We start from the raw sequence: 16,912 nt of genomic DNA, 5'->3' as shown, positions 1-16,912 counted from the left end.
CGGGGATTTCCCAAACAACCTTTCCATTCTTTTGGGTTCATTTGTATCTATGTGAAGTATAGGTGCTGCCGATTTAGACACATCGTATTGATTAGAAAATATTATCGTTTACAAAAGAAAAATTATATCAATTCCTATTATTTTGTTTGCAGCCCTTTATTTCATATCTCTTCCAAAATGTATTTTAGGCTTTCACATTTCACTTTGTTCACTATTCCTATTACCAAGTTAGAGTTCAATGAAACACATACCCTTTGTAATAAATGTATTTTCCTTCTTGATTGTTTGTATTGGTGGGATGGGGAAGAGGACACATCATGCCTCATTTCAAGAGTTAGTACCGTGAACTTCAACGTATAAAGCTTACTCAATTGCGGAGAGTAACCATGACGTACATTTCAGGTCAAGTACAAGGAGAAGTATGAGAAAGAAAGAGGCAAGGCAATGTTGGACTTTGAAACACCCGTTTATCTCACTGCCAAGGAGACGCAACACATGCAGAGTGAGGTAAGGTCAGGGAGTGAGAGCATTACCCCTGGAGAATGTATCTAGGGTCCTCGTGTTGGTAGTAATACTGGTCAGTGGTGTCTGAAGGCAAGTACATAGGATTCTGAATGCCAGTTTTTCTGGATTCTTCAGTCCAATGCTATGGCCTTCATGTTTGTTCAGAAATGAAAAGGAAACTTACATACAGGTTGTGCCAAACTTGTATTAAGTTTTAAAACTGTACACTGTCACTGTTGTAAATATTTAAGGGTGATTTGCTCCCAGCTTCAGCTATTTTGATTGCCCAATATTTTCCACCCATGTGATCAAGGCATGCCCTGGTTCAATATCCACAAGTCCCTTAGCCACTCAGCGAGGTGCAGACTTCCTGTGCGATGTTGCAGCGAACAGTTCGTTCTTCCTCTAAGATCCGGCAGTCTGCAAAATGCTCAAGGTTACATTAATGGAGGCGGGTGCTGGGTCTGTTTCTTACACACAAAATGTAAATCAGTACATTTATAGCAAACCGTACATGTCTCCCAGGGACATCAGCCAGCCTCCCATCTGGCTGCTTGAACAAAGAGGGATTCTACTGTCAGGTGTCGGGCTGGTTGTCCAGACATGTTATACACACTTACCACAGAATTATTGTAAGGGGAGAACAGCGAATCCTAAAGGAAAAGCTTGAATGAGATTTGCACTGATTCATTAATGGGTCAGCTGGGAGAATTGGTAATGGCACTGTTAGGATCTTCCTGATATGGAACAGATCTGAGCATGGAGCCCTGCATTTAACTGGAAAGAGTAAGCTGGCAACATGTTAAGGAGCCATTCACTCCTCCTCTCACTCACCCCAGCATGGACCCACTGGGATGCAACAGGTCACAAGCCACCCTGCGGAAGGGATTCCTCCCACCCAATGATGGGCTGACAGCTGTGGCGCTATCATTTGGAGGGATCCTCACAGCCTCCGACCTGAGTCACCATTTCTGAATATCAGTCCCTGAGATTAAGGTCAGCAAGTTTAACCGGTGATATATAACTAGCTCTATAAGAAGTCTCACAACACCAGGTTAAAGTCCACCAAGTTTATTTGGTATCACGAGCTTTCAGAGCACTGCTCCTTCATCAGGTGAGTGGAGAATTGGGTTCACAAACACGGCATATATACACACAGACTCAATTGCAAGAAAATGGTTGGAATGTGAATCTTAACAGGTAATCAAGTCTTACAGGTACAGACAATGTGAGTGGAGAGAGGGTTAAGCACAGGTTAAAAAGATGTGAGTTGTTTCAAGCTAGGACAGTTAGTAGGATTTTGCAAACCCAGGCAAATCATGGGGGTTACAGATAGTGTGACATGAACCCAAGATCCTGGTTGAGGCCGTCCTCATGTGTGCAGAGCTTGGCAATCAGTTTCTGCTCGGCGATTCTGCGTTGTCATGTGTCTTGAAGGCCGCCTTGGAGAATGCTTACCTGAAGATCGGAGGCTGAATGCCCATGACTGCTGAAGTGTTCCCCGACAAGAAGGGAGCAGTCATATAACCAGTTCTGGTAGCTCTGTAAGAATGACCATCTGTGCCAGGGACTATTTTAAGATTTGGCGATTATCTGTTGTACATCTTCTGAACCATATTCCTTTCATTCTGTTACAAAGTTCTTGTCTACATTATTTCTTCTCCCTGTCACTAATAGAAAGAATATAAGAAGGATTTGGAAGAGCACATAAAGGGCAGAAACCTTTCTGGTTTGGAGATTACGCCATCAATGTTGCATGCCAAATATGCAACTAAAATAGTTTGTGAGGTAGCCAGCGTATTTCTTTTCATCCAATTAACAATTTGAAAATTAACCAAGCTAATTTTTTTTTATTGTTGTGTTCAAACACACAAAACTTGAACTTCTTTCTTTCTGAGTAAATTTAGAGTGATGATTTAATTAACAATGAAAGATTATTTCACATTTTAATGTTGTTTTTGCATTTTGAAGAATAATACTTCCTAATAATATAAGAAATACTACTATTCATTGGATTGTACACTTCGTTTTGTTGCTTCTCTTTATATATGTAAGCAAATGATTAATGCCCTTTATTATTTAATGATAATGCATCAAATCCATCTAGTGCAGTGTCTGCTTCATTGTTATAATATGAATGTCCAAGAAACCCATGTAGTATCTTATCCATCTTAACACAATGAAAGGTTTGTGTATGTCTTTCTGTTGTCCAATGTTTGTTTTTCTGTCTGGGTTTATTTTTGTGGTGTGGTGCATGAAGACGGCAGAAATGCCTTGTCCTCAGTATTTCTGCAGCTCTCCTGTTCTTTCTGCATTTCTTTAGAAAGATTATCGGAAGGATCTTGAGGAAGGAGTCAAGGGCAGGGGCTTAACAGTGGTTGAGGAGACTCCCGAGATGATGCGAGCAAGGAATGCGACGTACATTCTGAATGAGGTAGGCATGCCACAGTTCAAGGCAGTGAGCAGTCAGCAGTGTGTGCCCTGTGCTTTGGAAAATGAAAGGTTGGGTTACATCTGTTGATCAACATATTGTGAGGTTTCGCTTCCTTATTCTAGCAAAGCTTAGTTTGCGTATGTCCTCCCACCTTGCCTATTAGAAGGTGATTGAGTACAAGTTATCTCAGAAGCCTCGGAAAGACCTAACATGATTGTACTGTTTACCTGCAGTAGCATATCATTTATATTTACAAGTATTCATTTTTCTCATTTAGTTTCCATAATATGGAAAGTTATATTGAAATTGACCAGGAAGTAGGAACGTTTAGTTTTTTTCTCTGCTCCATAGCCTACCTAGAAATGTTGAAGTCAATTGTAGTGTCATTATTGCTATCCATCAGATTCTAGTAATTTGCAGACTTGGAACTTACCTCTCCTCAACAAATAAAAATGATAAAGCCCTTTTCTCCCTGTAGACTCCTTGGGATAACTTACACGTGGAGTTTTGTCAAACCCAAAAAGCCTCTTTTCCTGTCTTGATTGTCTCAAAGAATTGCTGAATTGTAGCAAAGAGTTATCTCAAATATTAATGCTCCCTAGTATGGAGCTGTCAATCTATCCTCCTGCCATGATTGGAACATAAGAACAAGGAGGAATGTTTACTGAATAACTGGAGTTCAGGCCACTTGTGTATTTCCAGTATTTAACGAGCCAAGGAGGGGTTGCTGAGAGAGCCTTTAGCTTTATCTTAGCATTCCCACCAATGACTCAGCAGATGCAGGATTTAAACTTCACTGTAAACAGCTCCAGCTGGCTCTGATCTCTGTGTTAACATCTGCTAAAATTCTCATATCTACATCTCATGCCTTTCCAAATGAAGTCCAAGAGATTTCTGGTCAGCCATGCGATGAAAAGTCCATTGGAAACACATTTGACTACAAAATGCATGTAATAGTGCATGTTGCCATAGCAACTGGGTAACTCACCCCCACCATGACCTTTCATACAAGGGCTTCAAATTTGCAGTTAGCAAAGTGTGAGGTAAGCAAGCAGCCCTCATAAATAGATGGCCAAATATATTGCCTTTCTTTTGATGCAAATTGAAATGATATTTATCACAGCTTTTGAAATAACTATCTGAGTGCAGAGAGAGAAAAATAATTGTTTAAACTCAAGAAAGAAAGGCTTGCATTTGTATCACACTTTTTATGACCACCAGTGGAGTACGTTTTTAAGTATGTTCAGTGATGTAAGAGAGGAAATGAGACAGGACAGTCAACATTTCCTCAGCAAAAACTTCCACAAGAAACTAATTTTTTTTTCTGTTGATTGGAGGAGAAGTATTGGCCAGACACCAGGGCTAACTGCCCTGGTCTTCTTTGAAATAGTGCCTTGGGCTCCTTTACATCCAACCAAGTAGGCAGAATGGGACCATCCCATTTGAAAGGTGGCATCTCCAACTGAGTAGTGTTCCCTCAGCACTGCGCTGAAGTGTCAGATTTGATTTTTGTGCACGAGCCCTAAAGTGGGACTTGAACACAGAATGTTGTGATTCAGAAGCAAGCATGCTACCAACTGAGCCACAGCTGACACACACAACGCAATCCATTAACTCATACTATTCTGCTCGATTTCCTTCAACATTCTGGTTTGGTTGCAGCAATTTCCAACTGTATCACCACTGGATTTTCAGCAGGGATTCTCACCCGAATAACTATGTGCCTCTTTCTCTATCTCAGAAAGAGTACAAGAGATCACTGGAGGAAGAAATCAAGGGTAAAGGACTTGTGGCATTCGCTAATGAAACACCAGACTTTGCCAGAGCCAAGAACGCCACAGAAATTTTAAGCCAGGTGAGAGGCAATTTTCTTCTGTCCAATGGCAGGGATTCTGTCAGCCTTGTTTATGCAACAATAAAATTGTTTGTTTATTTATTCATGGGACGTGGGCAAAGTCAGCATTTATTGCACATCTCTAATTGCCCTCGAGAAGGTAGCGGTGAGCAGACTTGTTGAACCACTGCAGTCTGTGCAGTGTAGGCACAACGTGCTCCTAAATGCACCTACTCAGAGCTGTGAAGTTCCAGAACCTCAACCCAGAGATGATGAAGGAACAATGTATTTCCAAATTAGGATGGTTTGTAATTTGCAGGGAAAATTATGTGTGATGGTGTTCCCAGGTGTCTTGCTCTCTTTGTTCAACTAGGTGGTAGAGGTCATGAATTTGGAAGGTGCTGTTGAAGCAGCCTTCGCAAGTAGCTGCAGATATCTTGTGGATGGTGCACATGGCAGCCACTGGCTGTTGGTGGTGGAAGGAGTTAATATTTAAGGTGATGGATGGGTTGCCAATTAAAGCTGCCTAATCCTCAGTGGTGTTGAGCTATTTGAGTTGAGCTACTTGCCTGAATGAATCAGGCAAGTAGCTCAACTGAATGAATCAGGCAAGTAGAGAATATTAGAACACAAGAACTAGGAGCAGGAATACACCATCTGGCCCCTCGAGCACGCTCCGCCATTCAATAAGACCATGGCTTATTCCATCACACCCTTGACCTGTGGAAGGTGGACAGACTTTGGAGAGTAAGGAATTGTATTACTCACTGCAAAATTCCTAACCTTTGACCTACTCTTTAAGCCACAGAATTTATATAGCTGAAATAAAAACAGAAAATGCTGGATAAACTCAGCAGGTCTGGCAGCATCTATGGAGAGTGAAACAGAGTTAAAGTTTTGAATCCTTATGCCCCTGCTACAACTGTAAAGGAGTCACATGGACTTGATACATTAACTCTGTTTCTCTCTCCACAGATACTGCCAGACCTGCTGAGTTTTTCCAGCATTTTCTGCTTTTAGTTCAGATTTTCAGAATCCACGTTTTTGTTTCTATTTACATGGCTAGTCCAGTTACATTTCTGTCAATGATAACTCCTAGCAGTGGGGGTTCCAGCAATGGTAATGTATTGAATATGGGGAGATGATTAAACTGTATCTTGTTGGAGATGGTCATTTCCGATGGGACGAATGGTGCTTATCAATCCAAGCCTCAGTGTTGGCCAAGTCATACCGTGTGCAGGCCTGGATGGCTTCAATATCTCAGAAGTAATGTATGGTAATGAACATTGTGCAATCACCAGCAAACATCCTCACTGTTTTATGATGGAAGGAAGAATATTGATGAAGCAGTTGAAGATGGTTGGGCTTAAGATGATTGGGCTCCAACTACCACAACCAACTTCCTTTGTGTCTATTATGATTTTAACCTGTGGAGACTTTAACCTGATTTCCATTAACATCAGTTCTACTCAATCCTTGGTGCCATACAGTCAAATGCAACCTGATATTAAGGTCAATCACTCTCATGTCCCTCTGGAGTTCAGCTCTGTTGTCCACTGTTGAACAAAAGAGCCAAATGGTCTCGACAGAATCGAAACTGAGCATCAGTGAGTACTTGATAGCACTATCAATGATACCTTTCTTTCTCATTATTGTGAGTAGGCTGATGGAGCAGCAATTGGCAGGATCAGATTGTCCTACTTTTAGTGGACAGGACATATCTGAGAAATTTTCTATTTACCACATAGATTCCAGTCCAGTAGCTTTACTGGGATAGCTTGGCTAGGGGGATTGCTAATTCAGAAATACAAGTCTTCAGCAGTAGAACTTGGATGTCGTTGTGGCCCATAAGTTTTGCTGTATTCAGTACTCTTGGCCATTTATTTTGGGAGTGAAGACTGACATAGGGGGGGCGATGCAGTAATATTATAACTAGACTAGTAATCCAGAAACCCAAAGTAATGCTCTTTGGACCCTGATTCAAACCTTGATAAATAGTAAAATTTGTATTCATAAAAACTATAATTAAATGTCAAAATGATGACCATGAAACCATTGTCGGTTGTAAAATTCCATCTGATCCTTTAGGGAAGGAAATCTATCGTTCCTACCTGGTCTGGCCTACATGTGATCCCATACCCACAGCAATGTGGCTGACTCTTAAAAGGCCTAGCAAGCCACTCATTTCAAGAACGCCCACATCCCATGAATGATTTTTTAAAAACTCTTTGATGTTGCGTATTTCAGGAGGAGGTCAAATAGGATCATCAGACTGAAGATGGTTTCAAATGTCTTGTCTGCTTCAGAGCTTTTGCGCTCACAGAATAGTTCTCCTCCTGATATTTCTTGAATACTGCACCATCATTTATGAATGTGACAGGACTGCAGAGTTCTGATCTGATGCATTGGTTGTGAGATTGTTCAGTTCTGTCTATAACATACTGCTTCCACTGACCAGCACTTGCGTGTTCCCCTGTGGCATTTTATCCTGGAATAATGAATGATTTTAGCGGACAAGAGAATGGGACTTGATGATGCTGTATGTGGACCAGCCAAATCTGGACATTAATGGCTATAACCGAGTTCTCTGCCATAACCTGTAAATTATAATTCCCTCCAAGTCAATAAAGTTAGTTGCTTCATGAACTGGCTGAAATGATATCTATATGGTTAACATTCACTTATCCTTCTTTTAGGTGAAATACAAGCAATTGGCTGAAATGGACAAAGCTAACTACACCACAGTCACAGATACACCTGATATAATTCACGCTCAGAATGTGAAGAATTTGAGCAGCCAGGTAAAACATACCTTCTCTCCCTACCTATCTTCAGCTATGCAGCCCATTCACACATTAGCTATAGAATCCCTACAGTGCAGAAGGAGGCAATCGGCCTATCGAGTCCACACCGATCACAATCTCAACCAGGCCCCATTCCCGCAACGCCACATACCTATCCCACTAATCCCCCGACACCAAGGTCAATTTAGCATGGCCAATTAACCTGACCCGCATATCTTTGCATGATGGGAGGAAACCAGAGCACCCGGAGGAAACCCACGCAGACACAGGGACACTGTCTCCGCTCAGCCAGTGACCCAAGGCCAGAATTGAAGCTGGGTCCCTGGCACTATGAGTTCTAACCATTGTGCCACCATGCTGCCCTATGAGCTGTTGACTTTGGAATTTCTGCAGGTTTTGAGGATGTGGCGCAGAACAGTATGTATCGGCTATAAGGGAGGCAAACCAGAAGAACAACTGCCCTAAGCCCCAAGCAGTAGATTCCTTCGGGAAGGTCTTGTTGCACAGTGGGTAGTGTCCCTGCCTCTAAACCAAAAGCTTCGGGTTCAAGTCCCGCCCCAGGATGGCCAAGGAAGTTGCGTTCATAACATAGTCAAGCAGGTTGAGTGTGTCAACCTGCTAATCCTCCCAACACGCCAATGACAGTAAGAGTTGGAGAGACTCCTGGTCAACCATGCTTGATGTGGAGTGGTGCCCCTCAGGCTATAAGCCCCTGGCAACAGACCGGTTCCAGGAATTACTAGCTATGGAAATAGATGAAAGTCTGCCTTAATGCGCCACTAGGTGTGGGAAGAGAATTGAAAATGAAATAGATTTCTTAATTCTGTAGGTGGGAGTATGGAAGGCAAGCAAGTGCCCTCCAGCAACCAGCCAGAAAGTGGGAGCAAAAATGGAAATGGCAACAGTTTGGCCTGATTGAGCATCCAGAGAAAATGCTATTCATCTCACCTTCAGTCCCCATTGCTTCCTAATGGATTGGTTGCCTTGGTAATGGTTTGAGGCCCAGTGTGGGACTCAAAACACCTCTCATTTCCCAAGCGGTGTTACTCCCACTAAACCAAATGACATAAGAACATAAGAACAAGTGCAGGAATCAGTCATCAGGCCCCTTGAGCCTGCTGCGCCATTCATTAAGGTCATGGCTGATCTTTTCATGGACTCAGCTCCACTTACCCACCCACTCACCATAATCCTTAATTCCTTTACTGTTCAAAAATGTGTCTATCTTTGCCTTAAAAACATTCAACGAGGTAACCTCAACTGCTTCACTGGGCAGGGAATTCCACAGATTCACAACCCTTAGGGTAAAGTTCCTCCTCAACTCAATCCTAAATCTGCTCCCTCTTATTTTGAGACCAGGCTCCCTAGCTCTAGTTTCACTCACCAGTGGAAACAACCTCCCTACTTCTATCTTATCTATTCCCTTCATCATCTTATATGTTTCTATAAGATTTCCCCTCATTCATCTGAATTCCAATGAGTATGACCATATTCCTGCAGTTAGCCACAGTTGGAAGTCCATCTTGCTGTTATTCAAATGCAGTTGAATCCTGCATAACTGGGCTATGCCCCAATCCTCACCCGATGAACACACATTGAGATATCTCCCCCCTCTTCAGCCTCAGGAATATCTGGATCTTTAATTTTGACGAAGCTGCCTTTTCCATCTTGCTGTTGGTCAGCAGTTGCTGTGGTCCCCCAGACAATGAAATTATATTACAGCACCAGTCATTTCATCCAGCTTTCTCCTTAAAAAAACTCACAATTAAAAGTTATTCTTAAAAATATTAAATGTTCACCAACAGTTCCTCTGTGAATCAATCCTTAGCAAATGTTCATATTATTCAGTAATTTAAAAGGAAAAATAAATTATTTACCCTTCAGTTTATTCCAGTCTGACGTGCCCAGGTATGATTCCCCAGGCACCTGTAAACTTGCAGGGTTTTCCTATTGCATTAAACTGGGGGTGGTCACATTATAGCCTCAATTCTCCAACAAATGCTCCCTGTAATTACTGCTCTGCTTTGGTACTGCAAAGCATTGCACAATGCTGCCTCGCAGTGCCAGGGACCCAGGTTCGATTCCCAACCTGTCTACGCAGAGTCTACACATTCACCCAGTGTCTGCATGGGTTTCCTCCCACAGTTAGAAAGACGTGCTGGTTAGGAGCATTAGCCATGCTAAATTCTCCCTCAGTGTACCCAAACAGACAGTGAAGTGTGGTGACTAGGGGATTTTCACAGTAACTTCATTGCGGTGTTAATGTCAGCCTACTAGTGACACTAATAAATAAACTTTAAAAAGAGGGTGGGTGAGTCGTTGCTGCTGCCATACATTTGAAGTAACACTGTTTTGCCAGACTTGAAGCTGTGCTTCGATTTTCCACCTGATCTCCTTTACATCATCCCAGGTGTAATGTTCAAGGAGTTAGTGCAACGGAGTAGCTTCAGCTGGTGTAATCACTGGTTAATAGGTTAAAATCTTATACTGCATTACTGGAAATGAATGCTTCCCTGTTCTCCTCCCAAGTTCCTCTGTCACTATCCAAATAAAGAAGCCAACCCAAAATAATACATGGTTTCATTAAAATGAAATGCACTGGCATCTCCACAGTCCAGTTCAGCCCCTGTTGAGTTTTTGCCTATTTAACATGGGGCAGCACAGTGGCACAGTAACTAGCGCTGCTGCCTCACAGCATTAGGGACCAGCGTTCATTTTCAGCTTTGGATGTCTGTCTGTGGAGTTTGCACTTTCTCCCCATGCCCGCAGCTGTATGGGTTTCCTCCGGGTGTTCTGGTTTCCTCCCACAGTCCAAAGATGGTGCAGGCTAAGTGGATTGGCCATGTTAAATTGCCCCTTGGTGTCCCATGATGTGTAGGTTAGATAGATTGCCAATGGGAAATGATGGGTGGGAGGGGGAGTGGGGGGTGAGGGGGTGGGGGGGGGGGGGGTGCAGCTGTGAATCAGGCAGGAGGGAGGGCCTGGATAAGATGCTCTGCAGGAGAGTTGATGTAGATTTGATGGACTGAATGGCCTCTTCTGGAGGGATTCTAGGCTTTTATGACATCTGTTGTTAGTCTAACTTGTGGACAACTTTGCTGCAGCAAAATTTACCATTCTGTTATCACCCGCTGTGTAGACCCAATACAAGGCAGAAGCCGTGAAGACCATGTCTCAATATGTCTCCGTGACAGACACACCCGAGATGCACAGAGTCCGTGAGAACCAGAAGAACATCAGTGCAGTAAGTCACAAAGTTTCTCCCACAGGAATCGCTGGCGCCCCACTTTCAATCACATGGGAACCCAGGGGGGTTTCTTTGGTTCCTGACTTTGAGGCGTTGACCAAGTTTGCCATGCACCTTGTCTGTCCTCTGTGGCTGCTCTGCAGCTAAACCAATCCCGTGATATGTGTAGACAACAAACAGGAACATCAAATGGCGGTGCTGCCAACACGTTCTCCATTCAATGTAATACATGTTTGACGAAAGGTAAAATTCAACCTTGTTTTGGGACACGGAGCAGAAATGCTGCTGCTGTCTTCAAAAAGGGCTAAGTACTGTGTCACTGTTCCCTGTCTGGACTATCAAAGTCCAACATGTTTGCTGGAGACAGTAAACATCAAAATTGTCGTGTACTTTCTTTGCTTTGTATGTTTTTTTTTTACAGAATTCAACAGGGCTGTAACAAAATATTACTTTCATTCCAGAGGGAGGGAAGGCCCTTTTTCCTCTTCTTCCAGATTAAAATTTATACCTGTATTTGTCTCTTCCCTTTCATGCTGTACACTGTCTGGTGATCACGAGGGAAGCCAGTTCGCAAGCTTTTGTCCAAAGCTGTTCAGAGACTTGTCAGGCCCAGGGCTTGGTTCTCCATCTCCCTGGGTTGTCTGGTGTGTCTGAGATGGTGGTGCAGTGCATTAGGGGAGGAGGGTTGGATTAAAACCCCCTGGCTCAGCAGGAATGCCGCATAGGATGGGGGGATGCAGGCTAAAATCAGGCAGAGATTCCACTTGCCATCCCATTACCGCACCCTTTCGAACTGGCAACATCTTAGTTTCACAAGTTAAAACGGGCTGAGGCTCCCACTGTGGCCAAGCAGAGACTTAACTTAGTTGCAAGAGTCAAGACCCCATGGCACCATGCCACTGAGAAGAACTTTTTTAATGAGGTTTAGGCGTTTTATTCAGTTGGATCACCAAGTGGATTCTTCTGAAGCATTCCCAATTCCGGGCTGTGTAACCCCTCCCCAGTATTAAAATTGGGAGTAGACAATCTGACACGTGGCACATCTCGAAGAAGGCTTGTGGTGCAATGGGTAGTGCCACTGTCTGTGCATCAGCAGCACCGGGTGCGAGTCCCAGTTCCAAGGCCTGATGGTCATGGAAGGTGCATTCATAACATGGCCAAATAGGTTGATTATTACTACCTTCCAATGTGCCTACAGAAGTAATAACGGAGGGGGGGGGGGCATGCAAAGGTCAATTGACCTCAGGTGGGATTTTCCAGCATTGGGGTGAGCGTGGCCAGAAAATCCCACCCAAAAAGCATAACCAAGGAATTGAGAATCTTGTGACGCTTCAAGTCAAAAATGCAAATGCACAGATAAACCTTTGGGGGTATTTTGTTAGAGCCCTGGAATTTGTGAGCTTTACCTGGCCTTATCAATGTTCCTTCGCTTGTTGTTCTTGTTTTCTTACTGTTGATTTTCACTCTGTTTTATAGCTTCAGTACACTTCAGAGCTTAAACACATTAAAGGAAAGGTTACCACAGTAAAAGACACACCTGAAATCCTGAGAGCTAAAGAAAACCAAAAGAATTTCAGCTCGGTACTTTTTACCTAAATATTTTTCCAATGCTAATCTACTCACCATTCTTAAAACCATTTTTTTATTTTCTCCTTAACTTTTTATCTATACAAACATTTTAACAAAATTCACCACTTTACAGTAAGCTAACAATACTCAAAGTTTAGTTTGATTCTACAATTATGCAGATATTTTCTAATAATAGACATATTCATTATTACACGTGATGTCTTTTAAATGTTTTTCTTGCCTTTATTTATTTTGTGGTTTTTCATTAGTTCACAGTTAACTCTCGTGGTTGTTTTTATCAGTCTCGTACAGGTTTCTAGTTTAATTGGTCTTTTACTTGCAATCTCTGCTGACTTGTTACTGAATCATGCCTGTTTTAGATAGTCTCAATTTGGCTACAGAACTATCTCCGTTCTTCCCTTCATTTTAATGCCTTGCTTTTGTGTGTGTCAAGATCGCATATAAAGAAGAGATTGGTACAGGGACATCAATTAAAGAAACACCAGAGATGGAGAGAGTCAAAAGAACACAGGAGGCCATTAGTTCGGTACAATTCACGACAGCCCCAACCCTAATTTGCTAATCCCTCAATTTACACAATTCTCAACCTCTTAATCTTGTTTTCACCTGTGTGAAATTTGTCCTAATAATAGCAGTTACATAATCAGCTAAATTCTCAGATAACCCAGATTATGATACTTTTAGGATTTGCAATGCAGTGTGGAAAACCCTCAGAAAAAATATTTGCAAGTGTCTGTGTTTTTAGTTCAAATTTTCTGAAGATATAAGGACTGTAATTAAGACAATGTGCGCAAGATGGTTTCGGTAGTGGTTATACTACATGAGCATAATCCAAAGGTCCAAGACTAATAATCCAGGAAACACGCATTCAACTTCCCCCAGGGGAATTCCAGCTGATCATTTAATAAAAAGCTCTGGAAATAAAAGCTGATATCAGTAAAAGTGATTGTTGGATTATCAATAAAACCCAACTGGCCTTTATGGAAGGAAAACAGCTATTCTTGCCTGTCCGCTGTTTATGTTACTCTAAACACTGAAATGGCCCAGCTGCTCAGAATCTCAGAATTGTTACTGTGCAGAAGAAGGCTATTTGACCCATCATGTTGTGTGCACCGGCTGTCCAAATGAACATCACAACTTATTGCCGTTTTCCCATACCCCTGCACATTATTCCTGTTCAAATAATCACCTTATGCCCCCTCAAAAGCCTCAGTTGAACCTGCCTCCCCCACACTTCCAGGCAGTGCATTCCTGACCCAAACCACACATTGCATCAAAAAGTTTCAGTTCTAATTTGCTTCTTTTGTAAATCGCTTTAAATATGTGCCCTCTCGTTCTCGATCCTTCTATGAGCAGGAACAATTTCTCCATATCTATCCTGCCCAGCACCCTCATGATCTGTATCAAATCTACACCTAACCTACTTCTCTCCAAGGAGAACAATCCCATCCTCTCCAATCTATCTTTATAACTGAAGAGTCTCATCCCTGAAACCATTCTTGTAAACCTCCTATGCACTCTCTCCAATGCATCCACATCCTTCCTATGATGTGGTACCCAGAATTGTACCTAGTACTCCAGTTGAGGTCAAATGAGTATCTTGTATAAGTTTAGCTTCAATCCTTGCTCATGTAACTCAAGAAGAAGACCCTCTTGATCAACTGTATCCTGGTTGATGTGAGTGTGGCAAGAATACGGAACTTGCTAACACAGGGAATCGTTGAGGCAAATAATAGTCAAAGAGAAATTACATTAGTGATGGGGGAGGAAGGGAATAGAGTGTTATGCTGATTGATTTAGATGGGAAAAGTCTCAAGTGAAGCATTAACGGCAGCATGCTTTAGATGGGTAGAATGGCCTGTTTCTGCATATTAAGGAAGTGCAAAAAAATTGGACTTCCCAGTGTCATCCTGAGAAAAAATATTTATCAGATTTACATTACCATTCAGCCTCAGGCCCTCAGCTGAGTTCAATTATTGACAAATTTCAAGACTGTAGATTTATCCTGGTGTATATTTAAACAACTCAGGAAAAAACGATCAGGAGTATGTGATTAATTAATGTTGCATTTGTGTTGCTGCGTTGTGTCAGTGTAAGATACGTCAAATTGTAGCACTCCTGGTAACATTCATTCATCAAGGGGACTTGGGTAGCTTTCTCTGGTGGTGGTGAATGCCAGTAGGCTACTGAGGCCCCCACGTGTTTTTTCTGGCCTTGGGCTTTGCATACAGTTCAAGATCAGAAACTTAAAGCTACTTGGAAACTATGCATGCATGCTTGCCTTAAACATCACAGCCTGAGAGTTCTTTTTTAAAGGTAGCTTCCAAGTTTTTTCAGTGTTGCTACTTACAAACGGTGTGAATTCAGAGCTACAGTGGTCCTCGTGTTTTGCAAAACCTTTTGGGCACAGCTGAGATAAAGTGAGTTGTATGCTGCAATGTACACAAAGGTGTGTTATAACTCAGTCAGAAACATTGGATTGCTCCATTCCTCTAAGCAGAAAGACATAGACAATTGCCCTTGTAATCCAATCTTTATCAGATCCAATTCACAGTAATTAGACGCTCTGGTGGATTGTGTCATCTGAAAAATGAGTCATTTTCAAGCTCCAAAAGCAGGAATGATCAGTGAAAAATATCTTCTGAACGCACTCATGTTAACCTGAGCTGAGAGAAGCACCCCATATCATTGAGATCAGGAATCTGGTTCATCCTAAATGAAGTCCAAGGCACATTAAATAAGTGGAAAAGCCTTTGATACTGATGTGTTACAATGTTGAATATAGGTTCAAATCTTCAAGTATAGTTATTTTATGGTAGTCAACAAGGCTGATTTGGGGGATCCCAAACTCTCAAATCTTTATGAACATGCTAAAGCCATAGCCTGGGTTACTCTATCAATGATGGAAGTCATGAATCTGTGTTCTGGTTCATTTTGAAAGTTAACCTAACCTGACTTACCTTGTGTTTTTTTGAGATTTAACACCAGTCACTTTCACAAGGTTTGCTGGAGGTGAATTTTGACAAAATTCTCCACGTCCATTGTCATCTTTGTCAGAAGTTCTGTGGAAAACCAAAACTAACAGGGTCAGCACCCTCCCACCAGGAGAATCCCTGTGGAAATTCACCCCCTTCCTTTAAAACCAATGCAACAAAGCTAATTGTAACGCTGAGTTTAATTTTTCTAACTTGGAGCTGGTGCTGTGACTAAATCCTTTGGTTTGTATCCTTTCCTCTTCTTCAAAGAATTAAGCTAAATTCTAATTCACCAGCAACCTTTAACTAAATAATTCCTGATGTGGAGATGCCAGCGTTGGACTGGGGGAAGCACAGTAAGTAGTCTCACAATACTAGGTTAAAGTCCAACAGGTTTATTTGGTAGCACGAACAGGATTTTAACCTAGTGTTGTGAAACTACTTACTGTAAATAATTCCAGATAGTTTGAAATAATAAGTGTTAATAAAACAAAGATTACTCAGTGCGTTAAGAGCAGTTAACAAATTAGTTAATACACAGTTGGAGGCAGATCACCTTTGTTACATGTGCTGCAGTACACTGTTTACTGCCATCTGCAATCTGATGCGGCGTGTAATTTAATGTGGATTACAGTTTGACCAAAATATGTGCTGACTGTTTGTCCTTTCCTTCCCGATCTGCACATTTCTGTAGATCAAATACAAGGAAGGTGTTGGTCAAGGAACTGCAATCTCTGACCTCCCTGAGGTCCAGCGCGTGAAGGAGACGCAGAAGAACATCAGCTCGGTAGCTGCTGCTTTCATTCCCTCCCCTCATCCCATCATCCATCCAGACCACCTAACCCATTATCATCACTAAAGTTCATTCTCTCCGTCATTTCTACCTTATTTTTCAAATCATCCTAACTCATTTACATTTTTGAAATGGGAACGATTTTGGTGAGGATTTTTTTAGGACAAAAAGTGACTAAGAGCTCCATGTGGGAATTAAACGAAAGAAAGACAATGGATGGGACTTTCCAGCCCCAAAACCGGAAAATCCCACCCGGGGTCAAAGGACCTTTCCGTGATCCACCCCCCCTGCCTGCTACAATTCCTGTGGTGGGTGGGATGGGAAAACTCCCCCCTCCATGTGCATCAGAAAGCTTTGTTATAGACACATACGCCTGCATTAAATATTGGCCGGAATTCACCCGCCGTTCGTTCTGGCCAAATTCTCTTTACCCATCGGCAGTGCATTCCCTGCTGTGGGTTTCCTGGCAATGCATGGTGGTTTCATTGGGAATCCCCATTGACAGCGGCTGCCGCCCGCCACCAAGAAAAATGCTGAGGAGAGGCCAGAATCTCACCCCTTGCTAGACGGAGATACTCAAACAGTCAAGGCTTAATGGGAAAATTTAAGATGGATGAATCTAAGCTTCAGGTTCAAATATAGATCACCACTTTTGAAATCTTGAAGTCAAGATGTACATTTAGGATCTCCAAATCTGGATTCACTTTGGAACTAACCAAAAATGAATGGGG

At 42.3% G+C, this 16,912-nt stretch overlaps 1 protein-coding gene across 39 annotated transcripts in view; it reads left to right on the top strand.

Moving 5' to 3' along the window:
• neb (nebulin) overlaps positions 1-16,912 on the top strand; it is a 283,417-nt gene that overhangs the window by 226,268 nt on the left and 40,237 nt on the right. For 27 of the 39 annotated variants that reach the window (XM_080199424.1, XM_080199416.1, XM_080199415.1 and 24 more), the window contains 9 exons: positions 403-507; positions 2,182-2,292; positions 2,828-2,938; positions 4,680-4,793; positions 7,469-7,573; positions 10,716-10,820; positions 12,300-12,404; positions 12,847-12,939; positions 16,083-16,175. In XM_080199424.1, coding sequence (XP_080055550.1) covers positions 403-507; positions 2,182-2,292; positions 2,828-2,938; positions 4,680-4,793; positions 7,469-7,573; positions 10,716-10,820; positions 12,300-12,404; positions 12,847-12,939; positions 16,083-16,175 — 942 coding nt within the window. The remainder of the gene's footprint in view (positions 1-402; positions 508-2,181; positions 2,293-2,827; positions 2,939-4,679; positions 4,794-7,468; positions 7,574-10,715; positions 10,821-12,299; positions 12,405-12,846; positions 12,940-16,082; positions 16,176-16,912) is intronic. The other 12 variants (XM_080199452.1, XM_080199443.1, XM_080199437.1 and 9 more) reach the window with 4 other exon arrangements.

This window comes from Carcharhinus amblyrhynchos, chromosome 11 (assembly GCF_965287045.1).
Source record: "Carcharhinus amblyrhynchos chromosome 11, sCarAmb.v2.hapA, whole genome shotgun sequence".
In the NCBI taxonomy this organism is placed as follows: domain Eukaryota; kingdom Metazoa; phylum Chordata; class Chondrichthyes; order Carcharhiniformes; family Carcharhinidae; genus Carcharhinus; species Carcharhinus amblyrhynchos.
This window is presented reverse-complemented; position numbering and strand designations above follow the sequence as displayed.